We start from the raw sequence: 27,108 nt of genomic DNA on the forward strand, positions 1-27,108 counted from the left end.
TGCTTTTCCAGATGAAAGCAGTGGGGAGGCTGTGACACTCCAACACTGGCAGCACTGTTGTTGCTGTACCTGTTGTTTGAAAAATGTGACATCCCCTTCAGCCTACACCTGCGGCACTTACCATAAGTTCTAATTTTACCAAGTATGGATGAAAATGAATTAAGCAGCTACACAGCAACCCTTGGTTTCCGTAAGCTTCGAAAAAGGTCTTCAAAGCAGCATAAAAAACTACATAAAAAAAAAAAAAAACAAAACATCCAAGTGGCACCCTTTCTAGGGTTTCTCTGCTAAGCACCCAAATCCCCTAAGTTTGAATCCAGCTCCTGTAAGATAACAAGGGGTGTTTTCACTCACAGCCTTTGCTACATGACACTGATGAGAAGGAAGTCCAGTGACAGTATTGCAAAGCATCAGGCACATAGGGAGAAGACAGACATGTTAAGTATAGTGTGCCGGACGCGGAATATGAGCAAGCTATGGGCTGAAAAGTCCTGTCACAAATGACTGAAGCCATACAATGAGGCTTGAAAACAAGTGCTAGGCCGTCTAATCCGTATTGATAAGTGTTGCCACCTTGCAAACCAGAATTTGAGGAGCTGAGGCTCAACAGTGAATGTAAGATACTGGTATAGCCAGACAGTCTTGGTTGCCATAGCTGAGCACATAGCTGAGCAGCTGGCCTACTGGAAGTGGGAAAGGGGTGGCATGCACAGACAACAGGAATGTCGTCAGCCCTGCTTGATTGGAGATATAAAGTAGTGGGACTGGCATTTGCTCAGAATGGACAATGCCCCTTCAAAGCTAACGGGTACAAAATGTGAAGCAAAAGCCTGCTGAGCATTCACAGCATGGGTCTGGCTGCTGCTGCAAGGTGGACAGAATCAGAGATGCCAAAATAGGTGCTAATCCTGTCCTTCAGCTTTCTGACAACAAATTAAAGAGCAAACATGCTTGGGGGGGGGGGGGGGGGGGGGGGGGAAATAAAAGGGGGGGGGAAGACGAAACCCTTAAAGGATGGTTTGCTTCGTCCTGAAAAAAAAGGCAGCCAGAGCAGGAAGAAGAAAGAATGTGCATGTGTGTGTGCACCATGTGGGACAAAGGCAGCGCATTTCTCTTCAGCCAAGAGCACTGCTGTCATCTGTCAGCGTTGTACGTCTGTGTACAAGCAGCACCAAACCCTGCCTTCCAGTGCCTTCGACGGTAGGTTTTAGTGTTGATTTCCTCGTCTGAATTTTCCTTTTGGCTCCCCTGCTCAAAGTGTACACATGTAGTTTTGATGACACTCAAACAGCTGGCTGCAGACAAGTCTCAGACTTTGCACGTCTGGCGGAGTGTAACACGAACACGCGCACGCACGCAGGCACCCGCACCCCTCGTCCTGACCTCGCTCCCCTTCAACCCGCTTCATTCCGAATGTTTTTTTTACATCTCCCTTCCCAGGATCCCCTCCCCACCTCCCATGGCTGCTCCCCAGACCTGCTCTCGGGCCGGGGGAAAGCATGAGGGGGCTATGGCCAAAGGGTGGGAGCGCGGCCTCACACCGCCGGCCACTCCGCAGCGCTCCGCGGCTGTTCCGTTCCCGCGGGCTCCTGGGCCGCTGCGCCGGTGGACCGGGAGCTGCGGAGAGCAGAGGTTGGGGCGACGGGCGAATGCGAGGCTGCTGTTACAGCAGTGGGAGAGGGAGACAAGAAGAGTTTGAGTGGTTAATAAAGTTCGGATAAGCAAATTCTGCTGTCAAAGATTCCCCCCCGCCTTTTCTTTTTTTTTTAACTAAACTCACCCCTCCCCCCCCCTTTTTTTCTTTTTTCTTTTTTTTTTTAATTTTGAAGGCAGTTGATGTGGTAATTAAGAATTTGGTGAGAGCCCGGTCAGGTCACCTCGTTTCTCAGATCAGAGCCCCATCAGAAATTCTTTCAAGTGTCCTTCTGCGTCGCCAAAGATGACAACAGAGAATCAATAAGTGCTTGAAATGAAAGGGGTTGCTGGCTAGCCCCCGAGGCTACAGATTTTCGCACCGCCGGTCTTTCTTTTTTTTTTTTTTCTTTTTTTTTTCCTTTTTCTCTTTTTTTCCTTTTTTTTTTCTTTTTTTTTCCTGAACTTCTCACATTCCTTTGCGCTGCCTCTCCTAGGACGAGCTATATTTTTATCCCCAGTCTCCTGAGGAAGGTGAGAGCCCTGTTCGCATCCCCACTAGGCAGGACGGGCCCCGCCGGCTACGGCTTCGCCTTCCCGCTCCCAGCAGCCGAGAGAGAGCGGCAAGGAAGGGGAGAACCGAGAGGGCACCCAGCTGCCTGCTCGGGGAAACCGGGCGAGGTTTGCGCCTCCTCTTTCTTCATTCCTTCCTTCCTTCCTTCCCAAATAAGAAAAAAGAAGAAAAAGAAAAAAATAAAGGGAAAAAAAAAGGTGAAAAAATTAATAGAGAAGGGGTAAAGGATCAAAGTAAGGGAAAATAAATACGGAAATCTCTGCGTGAAGCTTCGATTACTCAGTGCTAACAGAGACTGCTCCTCTACGGTTCGCACCGTCATCCTTACCCCTAACGCGCCCCAATTTAACAATCTTCCTAACGACCGACGTCCTCGGGAAGTTTTAATTAGGTAATTCATTAGTGCTTCAAAACAGACATTTATATATCCTTTTAGATCAAGTGGTTAAGCGCTAATTTCGAAATGATTACAAAACACTGGAATACGTGAGACACAGTTATTTTAATTTATATGCAAATCAACGGGTCCATTTGAAATGCTTAAAATTTTAACAATTATTGTATTGTAGCATCGCGACCAGGCGCCTGAATGAGCAATATGGAAACCAGATCTGGACAGGAAGAAAATATTCGAGCGGCCCAACAAATCAATAATGTTTGAGTGTGTTAAACATGGCCAGCTATAGCTATTTACATACTCGTTTGCTGTCAGATAAGGAGTTCAGGGAGGTGGGAGGAGAGGCTGAGTAGGGGGGGCAGACTGGAGGGAATGCTTTCGAGGGCTGAGATCATAATCCGGGAATGAAGAAAGTAAATGGTCGTGAATTGCCCCATCGCGGACTTTCGAGGATAACTCCTTTCCCGCCAGTGCCCCCGCGCAGGCGGCCGGTGCAAGACACTGGGGGATGTCTGAAACACGGCTCCACGTTTAGCCACTTCTAGACACGCTCTGCCTTTTTGTTGTTGTTATTGCTGTTGGATATTTGTTTTTCTTCCCCCGTCCCCGAGCAAAACCCTCAGGGGCGGCAGCGGGAAGCAGCCGGGGTGCTCGTCCGGGCCGAGCCCCGGGGTCACCCGGGGAGAAGCCCTGCTGGTCCCTCCGCCCTCGGGAGCACCGCTGGCTGCGCCAGGTGCTTGTCAACGGATAGCCGCGATAGCATTAAGGAAAACAGCTTTTCCGCCTGTCGGGGACATGAACAGCCCCGGCCCTCCTTCCGAGCCGTTCAGCAAGGCGGGGGACCTGCCGGGGAGCCCCCAGCCCTGGCGCTGGCGTCCCGGCCGGCCCGCCGCCGCTCCCCTCTGCAGTCCGCCGAGGAGAGGCTCCGTGGGCACCTCGGAGCTTTTAAAGCTGTTGTCACCGAGCTGGCTGGAGGGGGGAGCGAGGCTATAAATACAGCAGCCGCGGCCTTTGCTCGCCCTGAAATCTATTATTACATTTATTGCTTTGACAGAAGAAAAAAAAAAAAAAAATCCGCGTATTAAGTCGGCTCCACAGTTTCCAGACACCCTGGAACCCCTCTTCCACGGCAGCATGTCTAATGTATTCCCTGGTGATCCTGGACATTAATTAGTTGTTTAATAGGAGTATGACTAAAAATGTAAAAGAAGGATTAGGAGCGTGAAACGTATGTCCAGCTCCTTCCACACACTCGAGGAGGGAATGAAAATCACCCTGGATCTTATGTTTCTCCCGGAGCCATTTGCATTTCCCACCAGCTGCTCACTTCAGCCGCTCCGGCTCCGAGGCAGCCGGACCCCGATGCAGCTCCGAGGGCAGCCCCGCTCCGCAGCCGCGCTGCTAACGCGGGCACCGCATCCTGCCCTGTCGTCGCTGCCCAATACACAGTGAGGCTAGGCATGTGGAGGAAACGCGCACCAGCGCAAAAAATTCCCTTTTTTTTTCTCGGGGAAAACCGAGTGCCACTCCGTCCTGGCGAGCGCGACGCTTTACCTGGCGCAGCGCTCCCGCGGATAGACACGCAGGTAGCCGAGGACACGGTGAACTAATTGATTTCTCCTTAGAAAAATCAAAACTGCCCTTTGATTTCATTTCTGGCCAGAGGATGCATCCCCTCCGCTTGGCGCGGCCGCATTCCAAGGGCTGCTCCGGGCCGGCAGGACAAGAGCTGCCGGGCTCGCCGGAAGCCACCCGCTGGTACCCTGCCCGCCTCTACAGGCTCGCTCCCCTGGCAACGACTGCTAAGAGCCCTGCTCTACCCTAGAAATACCTAAAATTCACTCCAGGCTGAAATAATTTAAAAACAGCCCCCAAAAGATCAGGTGCAGCCTCCGAGTTAAGAAAGCTCCTGTTTTATTTTCGCGTGGTCCCTCTACAAACAAAGCCTCGGAGACGCTGCGAGAAAAAGCGACCGCTTTACTTTGGTCTAAATAGAGATAACCGACTTCGTTATTTTCTTAAACACGGAAAACATCACAAAATCGAAAATGAATTCCTCCTTGGGGCAAGCTCAGCGTCGTTTAGGGGAAAAGAGGAGAGACTCTGCCGTAGTGTTTTCCACGCCACCGGCCGTGAACGAGGCAGGGCGAGTAACAGGGGTGAACGGCAGGATTTCGGCTACCCAGGCCTTGCGCGAGAGCCACGGGCACCCAAAAGAACCCTGGGATTGAAAACAAAATGGGGGTGGAAGGAAATAATATATACATATATATGTGTGAATTTAAAAAAAAATAATAATAAAGAAAACAAAAAAGGGAAAAGAAAAAGTGGGTTCAAAAGGAAACCGAGACCTCTCGCAGGGGTTTGGCGATCCCTCTTCACACCTGATGCAACGACTGCCGTAGGCCGGCCCGGGAAACTTTGACCACAGTTACTTTGCCCCCCCTCCCCAGCCGGGCGGAGCGGGGCGCGCCCTGCGCGGGCGCGGAGGGACCGCGGCCGTCCCCGCTCACCTCGGTTCTCCTCTGGCTACCTAGCCCGCCGCCGCGCCGCCTTTCTTCCGCCGGCTTTTGTGCTTCCTCCTGCCCCCTGCCCCCTCCGCGGCCGGGAGCTGCCACCACTTCTGCGCCCGTGCCCGCGGAGCGCCGCGCAGCGCTGCGGAGCCGCCCGCCCCAGCCCGGCCCGGCCCGGCCCGGCCCCGCGGCGGCGGTGGGGCGCGTTCGGCGGGGCTGGCGTGACGTCAGGGCCCGGGGAGGCGGGCGGGGCGGGGCAGGGGCGCGGAGGGCCGGGGAAGGAGGGAGCCAGCGGCGGCTCCGCGGCCCCGCAGCCAGCGCAGGAGCCCTGCGCGGCCCCGCCGCCCCCGGCAGCACCGGCATCAGCAGCGCGAGCGGCGGGGCGGACAGAGCGGCCGGCCTCGGTGAGTGGGGGAGTTTCGGGGGATGGCGGCATGATGGGTGCAGGGCTACGGGTACGGGCAGTGGCTCTGTGCGTCCCGGGGCGATCGCGGACCGGCGGGCAGGGTGCTGCGGGGTTGACTTGCTGATGTCCTCTGGGAGGCTGCGGCCCGTCCCGCAGGACCGGTGGCCAGGGCAGCGAGAAGGGCCCTCGCGCCGATTCCCTGCCGAGCCGGCTCCGACGCTCTCGGTCCCGCGGAGAGGGCGCGCAGGCAGCTCCATCCCTCCGTGGAGCCGCGCAGTCGGGGGGGGGGGGCGAAAGCAGTGTCTCGGGGCTCTGGAATATCGTGAGGGACCGTCTGCGGGCTCCGCGGCAGGGACACCCGCGGCACCGCCCGCGAAGGAGCTGCCGGGCCCTGCTGCGGCTGCAGGCACCGAGGAGGGGGAGGCCCCGCACGGAGTCCCCCTTTCGTTCTTTCGTTTTAAGAGCCACAGGCAGCTGCCTCGGTCTCTGACAAACAGCCTGTGCCGAAAAGAGGTTATTTCTGGCTGTGCTGAGATATTTGTTAGGGGACTCTGTTTTTTTTTTGAGACGGATTGGTTTAGATTTTGTTTTGTAGTTTTGTTGTTTGTTTTTTTTTTTTTTTCACCTCGAAAGCACACCGGTAGATACCAGTAAGAACAAAAATACCCCGGTTTTCGCCCTGTTCCCCGCGGTTGCTGCAGCCGGGCTCTTCGAGCAGGTTGCTGCCGAGCGACCCGGCAAGGCGAGGAGGCAGGGCGGGTTCGACGGCCGGTGCGAGGAGGCTCGGCTATCTTTAACTTCGAGAAGAGGGGTGCTCGGAGACACGGAAAAATGAGAGTGGAGTTGCTTTCAGTTAAGCCGCCGGGCTGGAGACAGTAGGAAAATGCTTCACGCTCCCCTCGGCCCCGCGCTGCGGTGTCGTTTGTACAAAAATTAGTTAGGGGTGAGAGAAAGGGAAGGAGCAGTGCGGGCAACTGAGACCGGGGATGAAATAGGAATCCGTCCGGGAAAGGCATTTTTCTCCGAGGAGAAGGCGACTCTGGAGAGAAGAAAAACTTGCCCTTGGTGGCAGTGAGTGTTTTGGGAGAGCGGAGTATCCCCACTTGTGAGATAAATCAGGCACCTAGGCAAGTGGGCGAGGAGGGCGGTTGAATTTGTCCCGCAGGACTAATCTTGACGGAGACCCATCCCCATTTAAGAACCATCGGGGAAGAATTAAGATTCTCTTAATCGCCTTCCTGCTTAATTTAGGCAACTCGTGTGTTAGGCCGGAGGCCTGGGGGAGCAGAATTTCCTCCTAGCGTCCTTCGGGTTTGAATAGAAATCGCCGTATCACGACAACGACCCGGAGGAGTCCCAATAACCGTACCTTCCCATTTCGCCCCTCTTTTTTCCTACTTTTTTTTTTTTTTTTTTTTTTTTTTAGAACATATATTTATATATTTTCTTCCTTTCCTTCACCTTTCCCTCAGTCTCATCCCGGCGGGGCCGGCGAGCTCTGCTCACCAAAAACGTGCCTCGGACCCCGGCTGCCGCATTTCTAAGCCCCAGCTAATAATGCCCCCAGTTCAGACATTAAAAAAGAGGCGAAGAATAAGAAGACGAAAGATTAGCGAAATGATGGTGACATGCAAATTTTCCCCCGAAATTATCATAAGTAAACATTTGAAGCCTGGACTAATAAAATCCCATCTGTGTTACTTCATATCGAGTTAGTAGAGAGCTGTGATAATGAATTTTGTAATATCTCACGAACAGACATCTCAATCAGGCACTAATCCCGTGATTTTACTGCCCGACCTCTCAGACCGGGGGTGGCGCCGGCGGCGGCCGGGGAGCGCGGAGCTACAGCCGGGCAGCGGAGCCTCGGCGGGCGCAGCCGCCACAGCGCATCTCCCGCCGCGCCGCGCAGGGGCCCTTGTGGCCGGTACCGCCTCACCCCTGGCACCGGGACCGGGGTAGGGGTGTCCCAGGGCAGCGGACAGCCACGAGGTTACGGGCCTTCCTCCACGTCCTCAAATAACGAGGAGCGGAGGGAGGCCGAGCTGTCCGGTGGGCTGGGGAACAGCTATGGGGGGTTCCGCCCATGCAGTGGCGTGACTCGGGTGGGACCCGACGCTGAGGCGAGATGGGGGTTCACGGTGCAGATAGCACTGGAGAAAGTTAGGGTTCCCGCAGCACCCTTGCGACGTGACTCCCGCGGCGGTTGGGCTTCTTTTTCGCATTGATTTTTCACTCCCAGAGTAATTGTTTTAAAACTCCGATGCCTTCCTTTTTTGCAGATAACTGGTAATGGAGTCCAACTGCCGCAAACTTGTCTCCGCCTGTGTTCAGCTAGGTAAGAGAAACCTCCTTCGCCGAGGCGAAGGCACAGCGGCCCCGCTGCCTTGCGGCGCGCTGCGCGGGTGCGGAGCCGGGCGGAGCAGCCCCCGGGAAGCAGTGCCGCCTGCCCGGAGGGGTGCGCAGCAGCGGGCGCTGACCACCTCTTCCCTGTGTGTCCTCATGTCCCTGTCCCCAGGGGTGCAGCCCGCCGCCGTCGAGTGCCTTTTCTCCAAGGAGGCGGACATCAAAAAAGGGGAGCCCGGCGAGGCGCCGGAGGGCCACAAGGAGCCCGCCGGCTGCAAGCTCCTCGGGCGGCCGCCCCCTGGCGCCAATGGTAAGCGGCGGCCTCTCCGCACCCCTCCGCGGGCCGCGCTGCCTGGGCGGCGGGCGGGAGGTCAGCTACGGGCAGCCTGCGCGGCGCCAGGGCGCCCTCTGCTGCCCGCTGGCTGCGCAGCCCTGCGCCCGGGCGCCATTTGCGCCTGATGATGCGCGGCCGCGGAGAAAGGGACGAGGGGGGCTTGCGCGGGCAGGAGCGCGCTGACACCCGCCGCTAGCGCGTCCGTCCCCCCCCACCCGTCGCCAAAACCATCCTGGCTGTCAGCGCACCTTTCAGACACCCGCAGCGCCGCTCTCGTATTTATTGATATTGTCCGTGTTTTGTGTTCCCCCGCCCGCAGACAAGCCGCCGGCCCTGTCCTGCCCCCCAGAGGCGGCCCCCGCCGCGCCCCGCCCGCAGGCAGGGAGAGCTCCTGCCTCCTTTCCCCCTGCCCGCCTCGGGGGGTCTGATAGGAGAGCCTGAGGGGTGGTAAAGCAAAACAGCAATGCAAACACATTACAAAGAAGAAAACAAGCGCTCTGTATTTCGAGAGACTGTTTAATCCAAGATAAACGTAATTTTGTTTAAATAAAATATATTAACCTGAATTAATAATACAGGAAACTACAGTGAATTAATAATGCACGTATTCGTGGTCCCGTGGTTAAACACTTCCTTGTAAGAATACTCAGCTCGCTGTTTCTCAGATAACACCCAGTGATTTCAGGAGGGGCCATGTCCCCTTCCCAAGTCCACCCTCCCCCGGAGACTTTAGCTAGGGTTTGTTCTAGGGACATCAAACCCCCCTAGAAGAAGAAACGCTTAGGTGAAAGGTTAGCCGGCAAAATCCGGGGTAATGCCAAACGCGAAGTTAATACGAGCCGATAATTTTTAATCCCGGAAACATACGCGATATTAAATTGTGCACAAATAGGCTTTACCAGGCCCTGGCGCTTTTTCCCTCGGCCAGCAATCAGTGTTAAATAACGTTGAAAGGAAGGGTGACATTGCTTTATATATGGTTTGCGAATAAGCAAGGCCTCCCTGCCCTCTCTTGCCGTCCCTGCAGAGGAACAGGTGGTCTTAATCAAAGCCCTTCTCCCGATCTAATGGGAAAGTGGGGACCTTTCCGATAGGATAAATTTATGAGCCCTTCCAAGTCAGCTTTATTCGACTAAGTATTTATAAAAGTAATACCCACATATGCTCCCTGACACGGTAACTTTTACTTCCCCGGCCGAGAAACAAATGATTATTTTCTTAACCATCAATTATGAACCCGGATTATTGTAGTACACCCAAAATTTCCTGCCTCGTTACCATATAAACCTGTCTGTCCTTTACCTGTCGGGCTGCAGAGGTAAAGGTGGGGGGGAACTGCGATCTAAATGCGTTTAACACCGTTAATTAAAATAGAAGTCTGAGCTGACGAAGCAACGCAGGGTTGCCTGGCCATTAAGTCCTTCCGTTTCACAGGGGTGGGAAGCTCGGAGGGCCGCTGGTGCGGCTGTATCTTTGCGGATATGGGGATATACCCCTGGTGGTGTGGGGATAATTCCTGTGTGAGTCCCAGCCCGCGTCTCTGTGCGATGGGGCAATGGCAAGTCCTGAGGCCCCCTGTGCTGCTCTGGCGACTCTCTGCGAATCGGAGAAGTCACGGGTGTTTTCTCGCCGTCCAGGCGGGTTTTGTTGGGGCTTGCCTTTGATCTGCTTTTAATCGGGGGTTTGGGCGTCGGGGACCACTTGCTCTGCGGGATGAACCTCTTGGGAAGGCCGGGGGGACTCGGGACCCCACCTGGCACCGGACGGGCCGGGAAATTCCGAGGGCGGTCAGGGAATTTCCGGGGTTAGGCACCGTAGATGGGCACAGGGAGAATAATCGCTAAGTAGCACCATTGGTAACGATAGTAAAAAATGCGAATATTTGGTCAAATCAATGCTCCTACGCAAGGAGGAAACGAAATTCAGCAGGAGACCCCCCAGAGCTGGCTCCCCGCGGGAGGGGGAATGCGGGGGGGGAGGGGGGGGCTGCATCCCGACAGAAACGTGTCCCTGGCCACAGCAGGGAAAGGAAAACGGGGAAAGTATGAAAATACTGCTACAGCCTGGAGTGTGAAAAACAGCACGGCTGGATCCGCGTTGATCCAGGGAAATTACTGCTGGGTGCCCAGTCCCGCTAAATTAGGGTAACTTCAGCGCACACTTCGACAGCCCCACAGCACGTGCAAGGGCTTGTGGTGGGTTCATTCGGATAATTTTTATCGACGGCTGGAAAATGCGTAAACTATTTGGGGGGTACATATATATGCATATATATGTATTTACTCTGTACAATTTGTGAGCTCTGACAATTCTACTTAAGGAATCCTTTCCTGTAATCGATAATCTGGGTACTGATGAAACAGCAGCCTTCAGCATGGAACATTGAAATTGCACCCCCCTTGTATCACCAGTCAGCATCACAAATTGATTGTTTCAACCGTTTATTTATATATATTTTTTCTTTGGTTTGAATATTCCGTAACCTGACATCCGTTTTTCAAAGCCAAACCAAAATCCCGGAGCCGGTTCAATTTTCCGCCCAGGTCAGGTGCCGCCAGGAAAGAGAGCACAGCAAAGCTCCGCGGTGCCTTTTCTGACCCCGGGACTAGATGATGGGCGCGCAGTTTACGCCCCTGCGGAGGGTTGCGGGCGCGGGGGGGAAGACGAGGCGGAGCTGGTGCCAAGCAGCACCCCTCTCCCCTCCACTGGACGTGGCCAAATCTGTCGCCGGAACTGTGACCGCGTGGTGGAACCGGGGTCACTCCGCCTGTGCGCTGCCTTGAGCAGCGGCGAGGAAATTGCGCGCTCCTTCCTGCAGCTAACGCCGACCGCTAATTGAAAGTTATTTATTGCGCTTCGTATATATAATTTTGTGTCGTCGTCTTCCCCCCCCACCTCACCCCGCCGTCTGAGAATAATATATGCAGCGGTTGTTAGCCTCACCCCAGGGAAAACTAAATGTATAACGAAAGCTTATTCGTGAGGAGGAATATACTAAGGGAACAACCTGATGTCTTCTTAATCCAATGTAAAAAGCTCTGTAGTCTTCCTAATATTGACTGAATGGGTAATTAATGGCTCTTCATCGAGGAGAATACCCGGTAATCCGAGATAGGCGAAAGACAACAAGCCAAAGGTAAAAGACAACAGGACTAGCTAGAGACTCTGCATGAGAACCGATTTATCCATTTAGGAGAGCATTACGCCTAGAAACAACGATCCCGTAAGGAGATAAAGGAAAAGTGAGAGAATAAACACCCACCGTAGGTCTGGCCGTCCTCCGACACCCCAGCCCATCTCCCTTCCCGCTCTCGACCTGCCTGCCTCCCGCACCGGGGCCGTCACCGCGGATCCATGGCGGCCGGCGGGAGCAGAAGGTCGAAGACACCCTCGGGGGGGCAAAAAAAAAAACAAAACAAAACAACATAATAAGATTTTATTTTTTAATTAAATTAAAAAGGAGACGCAGAAGGGAGAGAGGGGTGCGGAGCAGCCCCAGTCCCCCAGTTTTCTTGCCGCAGGTTGCCCTCCAGCGCACCGGGGCTTGCCCCCTGCCAGCTTTGCAACAATAGGCAAAGACAAGGGGAAAAACCCCTCCAAATCGTTTATTTTTTGGGGGGTGTCAGCCATTCTGGTGAGCCGGCCGGGGCGGCTTTGCGGCCAGGACCAGAACCTGGAAGGGGATGGAGCTTCCAGAAGGGAAAAAAAAAAAAAAAAAGAAACTCCAGAAAAGCATTTTTGACATTTGAATTGAAACTTCTACCGCTAATATATTACTCGGTTGACTACAATTAGGTTGTTTTTCGGTTGTATGACAGCTTTTAAAATATTATTTCACTCGGGAAATAAAAGCTTCATCTCATATTATAGGTGGGTATTTTTGGATTTACGTGATTTATGGTCACCATGACAACTAATGCTGAGTGGTAGCTCCCCTCCTGCCCGGGCTGGGGGAGTTGTAATCCAAGGCACAAAACGAAATTCCGGCACTCCTTCCCTTCGGGTGCGGGACTGGGCCTCATCAGCTCCCCGCTTCTGGGGACGCGGGAACGGGCGGAGGGTCTGTGCCCGCTGGGGCAGGGGGAGCAGGGACCCTCCCCCGCTGGGGAAGGTGCTTGAGGGAGGCGCGGTGGAGGGTCCCTGCTCCCCCTGTCCCCCTCCCTGGGGGGCCGGGACCCGCGGAGTAGCCCAGGACAAGGAGGCACCGCCGCTGCGCTCTGCAAGGGCACCAAGCGCGTAAAAAGCGCTCTGCGCCGCGCAGCCAGGAGGGACTTTTTGTTTGGATTCCCTGCGAAAGAAGCCAAACTAACGAAAATAAACGACTGCAAAATAAAATAGTAGAAAAGTAGGAGGGAGAAAGGGCTCATCTGCGGGAGCGATGCATTGCCGTGTTGAAAAACAATTGTACCGCCTCCCCGGGGCTTTGCGGGCCGGTAGTCCGGAGACGGGCTGGAGAAAGGCAACGCCCCGCCCGGAGCTCCCCGCAGCCAGGCCAGGCCAGGGGCCAGGGTAGTCCCCACCCCTCGAAGGGAAAAGAGGCGGGGGATGGGGGGGTTGGGGTATGATGGGAGAACCGAGGGCCGATTTCTGGGTGCGGGACCATGGATGTAGAGAGGTTAAGAAGAAACGGGGATATGATTGGTAAACAAATTGTGCAGAATGGAGCTGGATTCATATTGACTTAGTTATAGGTCATCTGCTGCCGGTGCAAAGGGAGGAAATATTTACTTTACACACATACTTTATGATCTTGGGGGAATTAGAGGAAATTCAATAAGAAAACGGCTAGAATCATTTTAAACCCCCTATTTAAAAGACTTAAGCAAATTAGAGTCTTATCAGATTAAAATCCACTACAAATGTAAGAGCATTGTCTCCGTCGAAACGCTGTGGGGTCTGAGGAAAGAGATTCTTTGCCAAATCTCAGGGATAAAACCACGTCATTTAAACACCAGATAATGAGCAGAATGTAAATTAATTTAACCTTCTTTACTAACAGGCTGCGAAAGTAATATGTATAATTTAGTGATAAGTGAGATTGCGGGGGGTTATACGTTCCTCGGACGAGCATCAGAGACCAAGAAGGACCCTTGCGGGGGTGGGCAGGAGAGCAACGGGATACAGTAAAGTTTGGGCGCTGGGTTATGGCTATGGAGGGCCACTGCAAGGGGAACCTTTCAGTAACTTTTCGATGTAGAGGGACTGAAGACACAGACACAAACTGTGTTTTCCACCGGGCTCCCACGGGCTCCCCTCCCCGAGCAGGGCCGCTGTCCCCCCGGGGCATGGCTCGGGGACAGGCTGCTCTGCTCTGGGACGCCCTGACCGGCACCAGAGGACAACCTGTCCCCGCCCTACACCCGCTTCCCCCTCCTCCTGCCGGACCCTGATCCGCAGCAGCCTCGCCCCGAGCCAAAAGCGGAGCCAGCGGGACCCCGCAGCTCGTCCCTCTGCAGTTTCTGTCCGGGGGTGGCTGCCCGAGGGCGAGGGGTCACGTCCTGCCCCTCCAAGCCTATGAAGGCGGTAGCTCAAGGAGGTCGTATGGGTGAGATTGGAGTGCTGGAACCCTGCCCGGTGCAGGGCTTGGCCAAACTGTAACCGGCGTTCTCGGGCGCGGGTTTGGGTTCGGGGGCTGCTCTGAGCGCCGGGACGGTCCCCGCGGGTCCCCGCCGAGGGCGGGGAGCGATCCCTGCTGATAATGTGTAAAACCGGGGAGGAAAAGACCCCTCGGGCGGTCGCTGTGGGGAATCCGGCGGCAGAGGGCGGGGGGGGCAATGGCAGTGGCATGGAGAGGATTCCCCCCCGTGTTCTTTCTCCGCCTCCGGTGAGGGCAGAGGGAGGCCGGGCGTGCAGCCTCTTGCTCTGTGTGCGGCTCCCCGCGGAGGGGCTGCTGCTCTTTCTGCCGCCGCCTGTGCCTCGCAGCGGCCTTCCCTCTCCTGTCGCGGCGGACCCGTAGTCTCTCCGGCTGTGACCCCTCCCGCTTGTTTCCCACCCTCTCGGACAGAGGGAGACGGGCCCGGGGTCCTCCACTCCTCGTTGCAGCGCTTCTGTCATTGCCGAGCGCTCCGCCGCTGCGGAAGGCAGCGCGGCGGGGCGCGGAGGGAGCGGGCGTGCCCGGATCCGCCCCGACGGGTCTCCCCGTGGGTCGGGCTCTGCGGACATGGGTACGACCCCCGGGGCAAACCGGGCGGATAACGCTGGGCTTACGGGGGGGCGTGGGAGGCGGGACCCGGGCAGGGGCGGGGCGCGGCGGGGCGGGCAGAAGGCGGTGCGGGGCGTGGCGGGTGACGTGCGGCGCGGGGAAGGCCGCCGCCGGTTTAAGATGTCAGGCCAAGAGGGAAGCGACTGAGCTGGTGCGGTGCGGGGCCGGCCGCGCGCGGCGCGGATCCATGCGCGGGCAGCGCAGCGCAGCTCCCCGCCGAGCCCCGCCGAGCCCCGCGGCGGGCCGGGGGCCGCCGGTCGGCCGGGGAGCAGCCGTGTCGCCGTGACGGCTCGTGCAGGACCGGACTCGCCCGCTCGCCTGTCGCCGCCGTCGCGCCCCCCTGGGCGGCGGGGGCCTCCTGGGCTCGCCGTGCCGCCCGGGCGCTAGCCGAGCGCCGCCCGCCCAGCCGCGGCTCCCCCGCCCGGCAGCCCTGACACCCCGGAGCCGCTGGGCAGCTCCGCGCCCACGGAGGGGGGCGCCGCTCCGGCCGTCGTACACGTACCGACACCTACAGACACACGCACACCTTCTCCTACCGACCCCCCAGGCACGCACGTAGAGCTTGGCATCCTTTTGCCGATGAACTGCATGAAGGACACGTTAAGCCTGGAGCGCCTGGGAGCAGGGAATAAGTTGTGCTCCTCCTCACCTTCCTCCTCTTCCTCCTCCTCTTCATCGTCTTGCCACCACCACCAGCCCGCGCTGGCCATGGCGACGGCGCTGGCGCCGGGGCAGGCGCGCTCCTCCTTGGAGTCCGCCAAGCACCGTCTGGAGGTGCACACCATCTCTGACACCTCCAGTCCTGAGGCCGCAGGTAAGAGGGGGCGAGCGGCTGGGACTCCCGGGTGACCCGCTGCCCTGCCCCTGCTCGGCCTGTCCCACCGGTAGCCCCGCGGCCAGCAACGCGCAGTCGTCGCTCCCCTCACCGTGAGCGCCTCGCACTCGGCAGAGACGCTCTTCGTGGGATTTCTTTTCGCGTGCGGTGTCTGTGCTGGCGTGTGGGAAGATAATGACATGTGTAAAGACGGGCGAATAGCGTGTATAGCGGCGGGCGAGTGAGGTGGATACTGATGGGCGAGTAATATGGGCATAGACGGACATACACCACGGATATAGACAGACAAGTCATATGGGTATAAACGGAGAAATACTGTGGGTGTAGTCGGACAAATCATATGGGTATAGGTAGCGGAATGATGTAGATAAAATGCACGAATAGTAAAGGATGCAAGCAGAAGAATAGCGCGATACAGGCAAGCGAGTAATACGGTTACGTATGGGCAAATAATACGGATTACGTGTATGCAGATGGGAGATACAGACTGGCAAAAAATTCGTGTGCATCAATAGGTGAGAAACCTGCGTACATCGGCGGAGGGGCGGCTCCGTCCGCTCCCCGGAGGTGGCTACTTCCAGGGAGGAGCCGCCCGCGGGTTCGGAGGAGCCGCTGGTGCGGGAGGCCGGTGCGGTTAATCATTACACCGGGAAGCCGCGCTGGGGGCAGGCTGCGGGGCCCGGCGAGCCGGGGACGAGCGCTTCCCCTGCCACGGGAGAGGAGAGAGAAAGAGGAGGCTTCGAAGGCTGAGGCGCCCCTGTTTTTCGCCTTGTTGTTTTTTTTTTGTTTCCCCCCTTACAGAGAAAGATAAGAGCCAGCAGAGCAAGAGTGAAGATGCTGGGCCCGAGGATCCCTCCAAGAAAAAGAGGCAGCGGCGGCAGCGGACCCACTTTACCAGCCAGCAGCTGCAGGAGCTGGAGGCCACTTTCCAGCGGAATCGCTACCCGGACATGTCCACCCGGGAGGAGATCGCCGTCTGGACCAACCTCACCGAGGCGAGGGTTAGGGTAAGTCGCGACAGGACACGCCGGCTCCTAGCAGCGGGGGTCGGGGCGGGGAGGAAGGGGAGGAGGGCTGCGGTGTCTGCAGCTGCTTTCGATTTCGCTTTGTACGCAAACTCCAGAGCCTTTGCACAAAAGCAGGGCAGCGCAGGACAGTTCTGTCAAAGCGAGATAGATTGGGATCCCTCTCTCACTCTCTACCCCCGGAATATGGTTTGCTGCACGTTTCGCCCTCGCCGCGCAATGCGTCCTGCTCCTTTTGATCGAAACGCTAATGAAAACATTAGCCAAGAAAGCAACTCGGAACAGGCTGCAACCTGCGCTGCCGCTAATGAGAAAAAGATGTAAAATACACAAGGGCTTTTACTTCTCTCCAAGGCAGTCCCGACGTGCCCTTCCTTGCATTTTCTCTTTCTTTTGGTTTCACAATTCGACGGGCGTCTCTCTCCTCCCTTACCCCCTCTGAGATTTATGGGACCATCACGGCGCTGCAGAGTTGCCGAGGCCGGATCCTTCTGGCTTGCAAACGCCGCGCTGGGGGGGGGGGGCGAAACGACATCTGAAAAAAGAGCCCCAGACGGGCCGAACCCACATTTTTTTAAAAATCCCACGTAAATCCTTTCCCCGCGATAGTTCAGGGAAACCGATGCAGTGCGAGTCAGGGCCGGAGTGAGTGGGGCCCACGGTGTGCAGGGCCGAGGCAGCTCCGCAGGGGGAGCGGGGCCCGGCCGGCGCCGCGCCGGGGTACGGAGTGGTGTCGGACACGGTACGGCTTTTGAGGGAGGTTTTGGTTTCTGGAGGTGCAGAGAGGCCATATGGGGCCCGTCTCCGTGGTGTCCGGGCCGCCCCTGCCCGGCCCAGTGCGGTGGGGGTGCTGCAAACACCCAGGGGTGGCTCCAATACACACGGGTGAGGCTGCTGCTGGCGGCTGCCCGACGGGTCAGGCACCCAGATGTGGATTGGGAAGGACACGTTGTCCCCATTGTCTGAGGAGGGTCTCTTGGGTCTCATTTAGCACATTGTTAAATGGCGATTTTTTGGGGTTGGGGTTTTATTTCGGTCTCTTTGGGTTTTCGTTTTCTTTTTGCCAAAGAGCAGTCGAATAAGTTTGTTTAGAAAGTGGTTTTCGGCTCTGGAAGCTTTGTAGCTTTAACTGAAGCAAGGATTTATTAGTTGCTGGCTTCCCCCTCCTTCCCCGTAATAGGAAACATAGCCTTAAAATTCCACGGGTTTCCGGGCATTTTGCCCTTATTTTTACACTTTTGTATTTCCCCTGGATGGCTCCAGCGCAGAATAAGCCAAGGACGGAGGGGAGCATAAAAGAGAGAGAAACGAGGAAAATGACAGTAACGATAGAAACATAGAAGAGGGAAGCGTTTACCGCTGTGGCTCGAATGAGAGTATCGCATATTGTGTCGGGGGTTTCGGGGAAGGGGCACGAATTTACCCTGCTGAGATCCGGCAGCGCCAGGCCCGGGGGGTGCTCTGCAGGCCCGGCAGCACATTGCTGCCCCGGCCCAGCGAGGGGCTCCCCAGAGGAGGTGGCGAACCTCTGTGTGTGTGTGTACGGACACATCTTCATGTATGTACGCATGCATATATGTATGCCTGTGCATAGGGACAAGCTCGGCTGTTGCCGAGATCTTGTGAAATGCTGCGGCAGTGGTTCCTGACTAATTCGCGTCTCCCATCTCCCTCCCTCCTTCCCTCTTCCTCCCCGTTCCAAAGGTTTGGTTCAAGAACCGCAGAGCCAAATGGAGAAAGAGAGAAAGGAACCAGCAAGCCGAGCTTTGCAAAAACGGCTTCGGTCCACAGTTTAACGGCCTGATGCAGCCCTACGATGACATGTACCCCGGCTACTCGTACAACAACTGGGCAGCCAAGGGCCTGACCTCCGCTTCACTCTCCACCAAAAGCTTTCCTTTCTTCAACTCCATGAATGTCAACCCTCTGTCTTCTCAGAGCATGTTCTCCCCTCCAAACTCCATTTCCTCCATGAGTATGTCTTCAAGCATGGTACCCTCTGCAGTCACCGGGGTCCCCGGCTCCAGCCTCAACAGCCTGAATAACTTGAACAACTTGAGCAATCCCTCCCTGAATTCTGCGGTGCCGACGCCAGCCTGTCCTTATGCTCCTCCAACACCTCCATATGTTTATAGGGACACATGCAACTCGAGCTTGGCGAGTCTGAGACTTAAAGCCAAGCAGCACTCCAGTTTTGGCTACGCCAGCGTGCAGAACCCTGCTTCCAACCTGAGCGCTTGCCAGTACGCGGTGGACAGACCCGTGTGAGGCACCCAAGTAGGAAACACTGCCTGGGAATCCCTCCCGCTTCCTGCAGAGACTGAGAATCACGCTAGAAAGTAATGGGCACTAGAGAGAAAGAGACAGGAGGAAAAATCAGAGAGAGAGAGGGAAAGAGGAAAGAGAAGGGGGGAAAAAAAGAGGAAACCACTGAAATAAGATAGTTCCTTTGTTTTCAAAGGACCTTCTACAGATTCTGAGATCTTTCACTAAGAGTATTTCAACAGTTACAAGGACATATATATATATATATATATGGACAAATGTTTGACTGGATATGATATGACATTTTAATGTTACTATAAGCTTGTTATTTTTTAAGTTTAGCATTGTTAACATAAAAACGACTGAAAGGATGTATATATATCGAAATGTCAAATTAATTTTATAAAAGCAGTTGTTAGTAATATCACAACAGTGTTTTTAAAAGGTTAGGCTTTAAAATAAAGCATGTTACACAGAAGCGATTAGAATTTTTTCGCTTGCGAGCAAGGGAATGTATATACTAAATGCGACACTGTATGTTTCTAACATATAATTATTAAAAACAAAAAAATTGTGTGAATATCAGTTTTAGAATAGTACCTCTGGTGGATGCAATGATGTTTCTGATATTGCAATGTAAAACATGCCCTGTGTATAACATTTCGTACAATTATTATTGTTTTACTTTTCAGCAAACATGAAAAAAAAATGAAATGAAATGTGTTTTATTTCATGGGAGTAAAATATACGGCATATAGTTCTGTCTGCATTTTTATTTACCGAGACAAGCTGCGCAGCGGTAACTGCTCCGCAGTGATTGACTGGTCGCTGACACTGGACCTCGCTCTCTAGAAACACAGGGCAGTTCTTTTTATTGCAATACAAATAAGTGTCGGCATTTTTTGTTTCCACATAAAAAATAGATCCCAGGCTCTAACGCTGCATGATAGAGGAACGCGCGGCTTGGACCCGCGGAATCCCTTTATTCCCCCACGCAGCCCCGAGAAAATGGATTATTTGACATCGTTGGCCTCGGGAATTATCAGCCACAAAGTTGCTGTATCTCGAGCATAAATTTCTCCCTCTGTGAAGGAAGCTTTTATTACATTAAAGAAGAGGGGGTGGGGAAGAGAACAGAAAAAAAAGGCAAAGAAAAGCCAGTTTGCAAACAAACTGCTCCTGTTCACAATAATCTGTCCCCTCTGCCGCCCCCTGCGCTCACCTTCTCTCCCTTCAGCGGGGAGATCCTTCATGTACTATTGCATTTCTATTCCAAATCCCCCTTTCAGACATGAAGAGAAACAAAGAGCAGCCCAAATCACGGCGGCCCCGCGGAGCGCGGGGGTGAGAGGTTAGCCCCGCGTTTCCTGCGACTTCGTGCTGCAACACGTCGTTGAAGGGAAAGGTCGTGCTCTCCTGTGTTTTGTTTTAAATAATATCGACCCATTCATTCTCAACCTGCTTGTTCCTGAAATTATACAGGATTATAACTTTGCCGTCGCCCCGGACGATTGAAACAAATCAAGATGAATTGCCGCTCGGCCCTCCCTCCCTCCCGGCGGCCCTCAACCCCTGGGCGGGCAAGGAGGGGCTGCAGGGGGGTGCGGGGCTGCTCCTGCGGCACCCGGCGAAGAAATTCCGCAGGCGCGTAAACTGGCGAGCAGTGGAGGGGACTCCAGGGAGGCAATTCACCGCGGTGGGGGGCGAGCTTGCACCGTGCGCGGCCTTTGCGCTCTCCTTGCGCGCTTTTGTGCGGCCGGGACGGCACCGCGGTTAGCCGGGGAGAGGAGCAGGAAAGAGGGGGCGAGGTCAGCGCCCTGCTCTTTCCCATGGGGAAAATGCTTTCCCCATCCGAAAACGGCGTCTTCCCCTTTCGTGTTCCCATTTGCAGCATGAGCAGACCCCATCCACACTTTTTTTCTTTCATATGTTTTCTGTAATTTTTATTCCCCCCCCCATAATATTTTGGTTTTCTGTTTGTTTGTTTCCCGGGTGTGTGTGTTGATTTTAATTATTTTTTTTATATTTTTTTCTTTTTTGTGTGTATGTGTGTTGTTTTCTAAACCCGTTTTCTGTTTGCTCTCCTTTCTGTGTTGTTGCCAGAGGGTCAGTCAGAGCCTCTGTGCTTGGGGCGGGGGGAGGCGGTGCCCCCTCCTCAATACCCGGCCTTCCCGCCGCTCCGAACCAACGCCGTTCCCGTCGTTTTTTTCCGCACCGTGTCAACACCTAACATGGGTGAGTGTCACAGGGGCTTCAAAAAATGTCCCCTTCTTCCTCCTTGTCCTCTCCCTCCTCGCTGGGCGGCGGGCGGGAGGTCTGGGGGCGACGGCGGCTAGGGGCGGGCATCTGGGACCCCCCCGGGGTGGGGGGGAAGTGGAGAAACTCGAGTGCTTTTCTGCCCCAACCGTCCCGGCCGGACGGGCTCGGAAAACCAGCAAGCGGCTCGCTGCGGGTATCGGCACGGTATTTTACATGCTCTTCTCGGCTCTCGTTTCTTCTCGGCGGCGTTGGTTATTTATATTCCTCTCATATATATAAAATATCCATGTATTTATTTAGAATATGTGTGTGCGTGGAGAAGGAATATGTATGTAATATATAGTATACGCGTACACGTTTAGAAGTATAATATATACCGTATCAGACAAAAAAAAAAAAAATTGGATCAGAGTTTTCCACTCTACTGTGTAATGGCTCAAATGATGAAAAATCAACGTGACCGCTCAGAGAGGACATAAATCACTCCGAGTGTAATCTGAATTTCTCTTTCTCCCCCTAGCTGAAGCCTTGAGGGTCATCATTTTTCTGCGCCACTTGACCAAAGATATAATGTTTTGATTAGGTTGTAAATCAAAATCTTGGCTCGCGGTTTTTCTTTTTCTGATTTTCTTCTTTTTTTTTTTTTTTTTTTTTTCCGGGGTCTTCCCCTTATCTGCGGTGGCAACGCGAACCTGGAACAATGGAAGCCGTAGAGAGGGCTTGGAAAAGCCACAACGAAATGAGGGATTTGCAAAGTGCCTATTTGCAGAAGCGGCGGGGGAGAGGGGTGAAACACCGGCCTCGCACCCCTCAACACCCCCCACCCCCGGGAGCCCTCGGCAAGGGGCCTGCTGCTCGTCCCCGCGCGCCGGGCGTGCGAGCGGGCAGCGCCGTCTGCTTCCCAATCCACATCCTAATCCACATCCCAATCCACATCCTAACCCACAGTCCCGCCGGCCGGGGCATCCCTGCTGCCTTGGCCCCGCCGCCCACCGCCTCGGCTCTGCTCTTTTGTTTTCGGACGGGGCCTCCGCACTTTGGACGGTGGCGGCGCGCCCAGGGCAGGGCTAAACGCGGTGTCGGTGTGTCCCGGGAGGCTCTCCCGCGGGCCTCTCCCTGCTCGGCTTTGTGCTACTTCTCGCCCGCCCGCGTGTGCAGGCACACCGGCCTCCGCATACCTGTACCAGGAAATAAAAGAAACTTTTCCGGGTTTGTTTTACTTGGGTTCTTCTTTTTTTATTATTTTTTTTTTCCCCTTACAACATTCATTAGCGTTTTTGGAGGGAAGAAACTTCCTTGGGGAAATAGTTAACATCTGAACCCGCCCGTTTCTACACGCTGCGGAGAATGTCTGCCCCCCCCCCCGCCCCTCCGGGCTGCACTGAAGGGTTTTTGGGGGGACACGACACATGAGTGCGGTTCAAGACGGGGACCGGCTCATAGCTCGCCGGCCCTCAAACCCACGCGTTTTCTGGGCATATGAATTATCGTGCTAAGTGCCCGCTTTGGTACAGTGTTATACATGTGCAGGGCTGAATACTGGGCAGATAGACTGTAGCAGTCAATAATGCAGGATCCTGGGAGAATTTACACCCTTGGAGCGCCATACAGTGCCGGACTAATCGATTACTAAACCTGGAGTTTTCTAAAGGCGACCTTCTTTTGGAAGTAATTCCTCCAGTTTTCTGCTCCTTCTTCAAGGAAGAAACGCTCCCTTGCGAATTTTTAGCGGCAAGGTATTTTTTAATTTTTAATTAAAAATAAAACCGCTGTTCAGGCCGCTTTTCGCGAGCTCGGACCTCCCTTGTGCCGGCAGAGCCGCGGTACTGGAGTGGGCAGAGCCAGGCCGCTGCTGCGCGCCGGTGCGTAGGGGCTCAGGGAGCTCTGCGCTGCCCGTCACCGGTGCTGGATGAATTCCTCCCCCCGGTCGATCCGCGGTTTCGGGGAGGGCGGGATTTATTTTCTTGCATTGTCCCCTGCGGCTGCGACCACCCCGCGCCTCCCCGGAGGCAGAGGGATGCGACGGGGCCGGGGGGTCACTCCCTCGCAGGCTGAGCCGGGACAGTGAGAGCCGTCGCGGCCAAAGAGGGGGCAGCGCCGGCCCTGCCTGCTCGGAGGGCGGGCTTGTGCCCTCCTGGGGGGACACTGGCCCGGCCCTGGCCCAGCGACCCCGCGCAGCGGTGGCGGCGGCGGTGCGAGTGGGGCCTCCCGGACTCCGGCCCCATCGGGGGAACGGCAGTGTGGCTGAGGAGGGGCAGGTCACCTCCCGGCACCGCCTCGGTAAGAGCCCGGGCCGGATCTAAACGGGGAGAGGGCGTCCGGGCCGCCCGGCAGGTAAAACCCTCGGAAAAGCCCGGGGGTCGGGAAGAGCCGTCCCCAGCCCCGCCGGAGGGAGCGGAGGAGGGACGCGACCGGGAGAAAAGAAAAGCAATGAAAGAAAGAAAATAAATAAAACCACAAAGCCACAAAGCCCCCTGCAGCCCACCCGGGAGCAAGATCCCGCGCGTGCCTCTCTCCGGCAGTGAGGAAGAGACGGGAGCCTTTCGGTCCCAGGGGGGAAACCTTTGGGAAAGGAGCCGTGTGAGCCCAGGGTGTGCGTGTCTGTGTACGAGTGTGAATGTAGAAGAGACTCCTTTCCGGCCCAGAGGGGCTCCCCACCGAGCCGGGGTCCAGCGGGGAACCGTCTCAGATTCACGCACGCATATACATATGCACACATAAATACATCTGTACAGGTACATGCGTATTCCGCGCACACATAAGCGCACCCCAAGCGCCGTGCGGGATGTGCCCTATCGCCTCTGCCCGCAGACGAGCGGGATGGTCCTGCGGCCGTAGCGCCCCCACGGCCACGCAGCGACTGGCCCCGCACAGCCCTCATGGGTGAAACCTGCGCTCTGATGGAGGAGAAGGGCGGCCGTGATCGCCTGCTACACTCCTCTTCCTTTTGACCTTGTTTTAAGGTTTTCCCCCAGCTCTTCCCTGACCGCCCGGCCCGTGTTGAACGTTAACCGGCCGGAGCGGCCTCTAGGTGTAAAATGCTACGTATAAGAAGTATCATTTCTAAGGTTGTAGTAAAACGTCCCGTAAAGTCCATCTATAAATTCTAGTATGTGCTTAGTGCTCCGGCTTCACATCTTACCGTTGCAAAGGGGTTTTTGCCGTCCCCTTTTCTCCTCACCTTTTTTCTGCCCCGAAATCGCGCCTGCAGCCCTGACTCCGGTCCCGCATGCCCTCGGTGGGTGCGGACCGGATGCACCCCTTCCCTACCCCAGGAGGAGAGCGGGTCCCCGCAGAGAGATCCCCGAGGCGCCGGCGGCCGCAGCCGTCGGGGGCGCGGGGGCTGCCTCTCTCCCTCGGAACCGTGCGGGGGGAGAACAAGCGGGACAGACACTGCCCTGAACTCCCCGGGGCGGCAGGAGCCCCCTCCTCCAGCCAGCTGGAGGGGGCCGGCTCGCAGATGTCCCTGCTGCTCCCGCCCTCCCAGAGGGACTGCGCCTCTATGTGTGCGATAAGAAGGGATAGTCATATATGGCAGCAAGGTCCAATAAAACTCAGCAAGGCTCACCCCTGCAAATTCGTTACGTGTTTTTCTCCAGATTAAAGGGAAAAAAAAAGAAAGAATATTTGATCTGAAGGGAACGCAGTGCTGCGCAGCCTTGGCAGCGGGTTAGGATCGATAAGCACGCAGCAATCAATGCAGCCCGCAGTTTAAATGCACGACCAAGATTTATGCAATTGGAAAGGAACCCGAGAAACCAGCCCCTGGCCTGCTGTGTAGAAATGGCAGCACTGGGGGAAAACACGAGGGTGGAGCCGGGCTCATCACTTGATGTGTATATTTAGTGTGGTCGTGGTTCTACTGGCTCACAGGGGACTACTTCCGTGCTTAAAGTTATTCACATGCTTGAGTGATTTGCTGGATTGTGGCCATATGTAAAGCAATAAATATAAGTGGCTACTTCTGTATAAATAAGAGGTACAGAGGTCTCACAACTAATTTTTCAGCAGATCCAGACCTTGTACTTTCAGGATAAAAGTGAAGAGAACTCTTTTCTCTCATTCAATTAAAAAAACCCTCAACAACAATTAAGGTCACCAGGACAATACAAGCATAAAGGAGCATAAAGCCTTTCCTTTATGAAAATCCTCACCAGGCACTTTCAAGGCTGCATTATCTGGGGAGGAGCAGGAATCTACAAGCCCTGTACTGATGAAGTTGTTTTCAACCTTCTGAGCTGCAAATTCTTGCACCCACTTTGGTGGATGCAGAGCTAAGGTATGAAGCAACTTCTGGCCAGGCTGGAGGACAGCCTGTCACTGTCAGAGTGGGTGCCAGCCCTTTTGGTGCTCCTTTGAAGTCAGCAGAGTCTGAGCTGGCAGCACTGAGTGTGAGGGGAGTTCCCAAGCAAGCAGAAACTCTCTCTATGAGATTCGGGGCGGTTGAATTCCCATGATTTCTCCAGGCAAGGTCATGCACACTTCTCACTCTTAAGCCAGGATGGGAAGAGCAGTGGGGATGGAGGTGGCTCTTCTGCCCTTTCTCTTCTATCTGCATAGCCAAAGGCTCTGCAAATCCTCTTCTTTTTTTTTTTTTTTTTTTTTTTTTGTGCAAAGTAAAACAGAGTTTGATTAAAATAATAATATCCAGCTTTTGGCAATGCTTCCTATAAATTCATGGCTTTAGCCTGGACTGTCTCATGGCCAGACTGTAAATTTTCGCGTTCTAATTCCCTGTGACAAATCTCTAGCCCCAGTCATTGTTATGTCCTTCAGCTTTCACATCCTGCTGGCAAAAACCTCCAACTCTGGTATTCTTTCCCCAAAACATAAATTCCTACCACAAGGGCCACTACCCTGAGAACATTTTTTAATAAACATGTTTGGAAAATGAAAACAAGACACTTAAAATATATGAATGCGAGTAACATCAAATGAAGACTTGGAAGGGGTTTCAAGTAGTATTACAAATAGGAAATAGCTTTGCAGAGATAAAAATACTCCATGTGTTTTGTTAACACCAGCATGCAGTCAGGCTTTATTCTCATGGTGTATTCGGATGTTAAGGGACACCTTTGTCCTACTTGATGCACTTGTAACTGCTGGCTGAGCCAGGAGGTCAGAGACTTTAGCTTGTAATCAGTGGGTGACCGGCAACATCCCTGGCAAATAATGTCAGTGTGACACGATCAGGGCGGCAGCCATTCTCACATGTCAACAGCTGTGGCTCAGAGTCTGAGCAAAGGATGTGGGGAGGAACGTTTCATAGCACAGGCCATTTTATTAAGACCTGGTCCATGCACCTGAGATGCTGCTTAAAACTTTAGCTCCGGATACAGAACAGGAAAAAAGGCTATTTGGGTTTGGTTCTATTCCTCCCCCTTCCCCCCCAGGCATATTAATTACCCTGAGAAACAGCCTCATCACTGACTTAGTGACAGTTGTAGGCTTTCAGCATCTTCCAGGGTGTTTCCTTTTAATTGTCTAGGGTACAGGGAATGTTGCATTTTTCTGTCTTAACAAAAAAGCTTCTGAAACTGGAGTACAGATCTAACAATTCTCTCCATGACAATGGAGATGGCCAGGCATTGCCATTAGAGGCCACTCAAATCCCCTCTGGTGAATCTGGCAATTCTGGGGACATAAATAATACAGTTTGGGAACCTTAGCGAGCATTGTTTAAGTGGAAATATTAGGGACCTACACTAGTCAGCATAGTGTTTTCCTCCTTTTGCTGGAAGAAGTCATGACGTGCTCATAGATCCAGTGGGACATGTATGCATATGCTTAAATCCCATCAGCTTCCAAGGAAAAATTAGCACATATTCATCTTGTACTGGAAGACAGCAGGGATGGAGTGTGTGCCCGCAGGCCATGCTGAATCAGGACCAGGCTCCATGGCTGGAGAGAAAGGACTTCCCTTCTTATGGCCTTAGACAGGCTCATTTCATCTTGCATGGCTAGGCAAGGAGAATAACTAAGCAGGTTCCACTGTGCCTGGCAAAAAAAAAGACTTCATAACCAGAAAATACGTAATTCCTGCCACAAAAATCAGTCAGCTGTTTGAGACCAGGGTACTCCTGATGTTTAGGGAAATGGATGAATTAGAATTGGAGGAACTCTTCCAAAGGAGCTCTTTGAAGGCTTATCATGGAGTGAGGAAGAGAACCTACAGCCCAATCTACAAAGACCATGCTGGTCTTGCCAGGAGACTGGGGGCATGAGCAGGCACCAATGCAGTCTCATGTTAGAAACACATTATACTTGAAATCACATCATTAGGGCAGTTCTTTTACTTTTCTCTTCTGGCTGGAGAAATG

General features: G+C 54.5%; 1 protein-coding gene and 1 long non-coding RNA gene across 4 annotated transcripts; both read left to right on the forward strand.

Moving 5' to 3' along the window:
• Nucleotides 1–5,377: 5,377 nt before the first annotated feature.
• On the forward strand, nt 5,378–19,284 carry PITX2 (paired like homeodomain 2). Of its 3 annotated transcripts, XM_062636628.1 has the most exons (5): nt 5,378–5,520; nt 7,805–7,860; nt 8,041–8,178; nt 16,041–16,246; nt 17,969–19,284. In XM_062636628.1, exons 2-5 carry the CDS (start codon nt 7,815–7,817, stop codon nt 18,530–18,532), a joined length of 954 nt encoding a protein of 317 aa, XP_062492612.1. In that variant the 5' UTR covers nt 5,378–5,520; nt 7,805–7,814; the 3' UTR covers nt 18,533–19,284. The 3 variants fall into 3 exon arrangements, with proteins under 3 accessions (XP_062492612.1, XP_062492611.1, XP_062492610.1); XM_062636627.1 differs by lacking the exon at nt 8,041–8,178; XM_062636626.1 differs by lacking the exons at nt 5,378–5,520; nt 7,805–7,860; nt 8,041–8,178 and adding an exon at nt 14,685–15,218.
• Nucleotides 19,285–19,725: 441 nt separating this feature from the next.
• Nucleotides 19,726–22,001, forward strand: LOC134172978 (uncharacterized). Its single transcript, XR_009968082.1, has 3 exons — nt 19,726–19,880; nt 20,012–20,177; nt 20,641–22,001. It is a non-coding gene; the product is annotated as an uncharacterized LOC134172978 (long non-coding RNA).
• The last annotated feature ends 5,107 nt before the right edge of the window (nt 22,002–27,108 follow it).

The sequence above is a fragment of the Pezoporus occidentalis genome, unplaced genomic scaffold, assembly GCF_034315485.1.
Source record: "Pezoporus occidentalis ecotype Australia unplaced genomic scaffold, CSIRO_AGI_Poc_V1 ctg49, whole genome shotgun sequence".
Classification (NCBI taxonomy): domain Eukaryota; kingdom Metazoa; phylum Chordata; class Aves; order Psittaciformes; family Psittacidae; genus Pezoporus; species Pezoporus occidentalis.

Bases quoted from the DNA above. Each gene is read 5' to 3' on its own strand.
- PITX2 (XM_062636626.1), top strand. From the start codon at position 14,984: ATGAACTGCATGAAGGACACGTTAAGCCTGGAGCGCCTGGGAGCAGGG. The intron at 15,219-16,040 runs GTAAGAGGGGGC...CCCCCCTTACAG, and splicing joins CTCCAGTCCTGAGGCCGCAG to AGAAAGATAAGAGCCAGCAG. The intron at 16,247-17,968 runs GTAAGTCGCGAC...CCCGTTCCAAAG, and splicing joins TCACCGAGGCGAGGGTTAGG to GTTTGGTTCAAGAACCGCAG.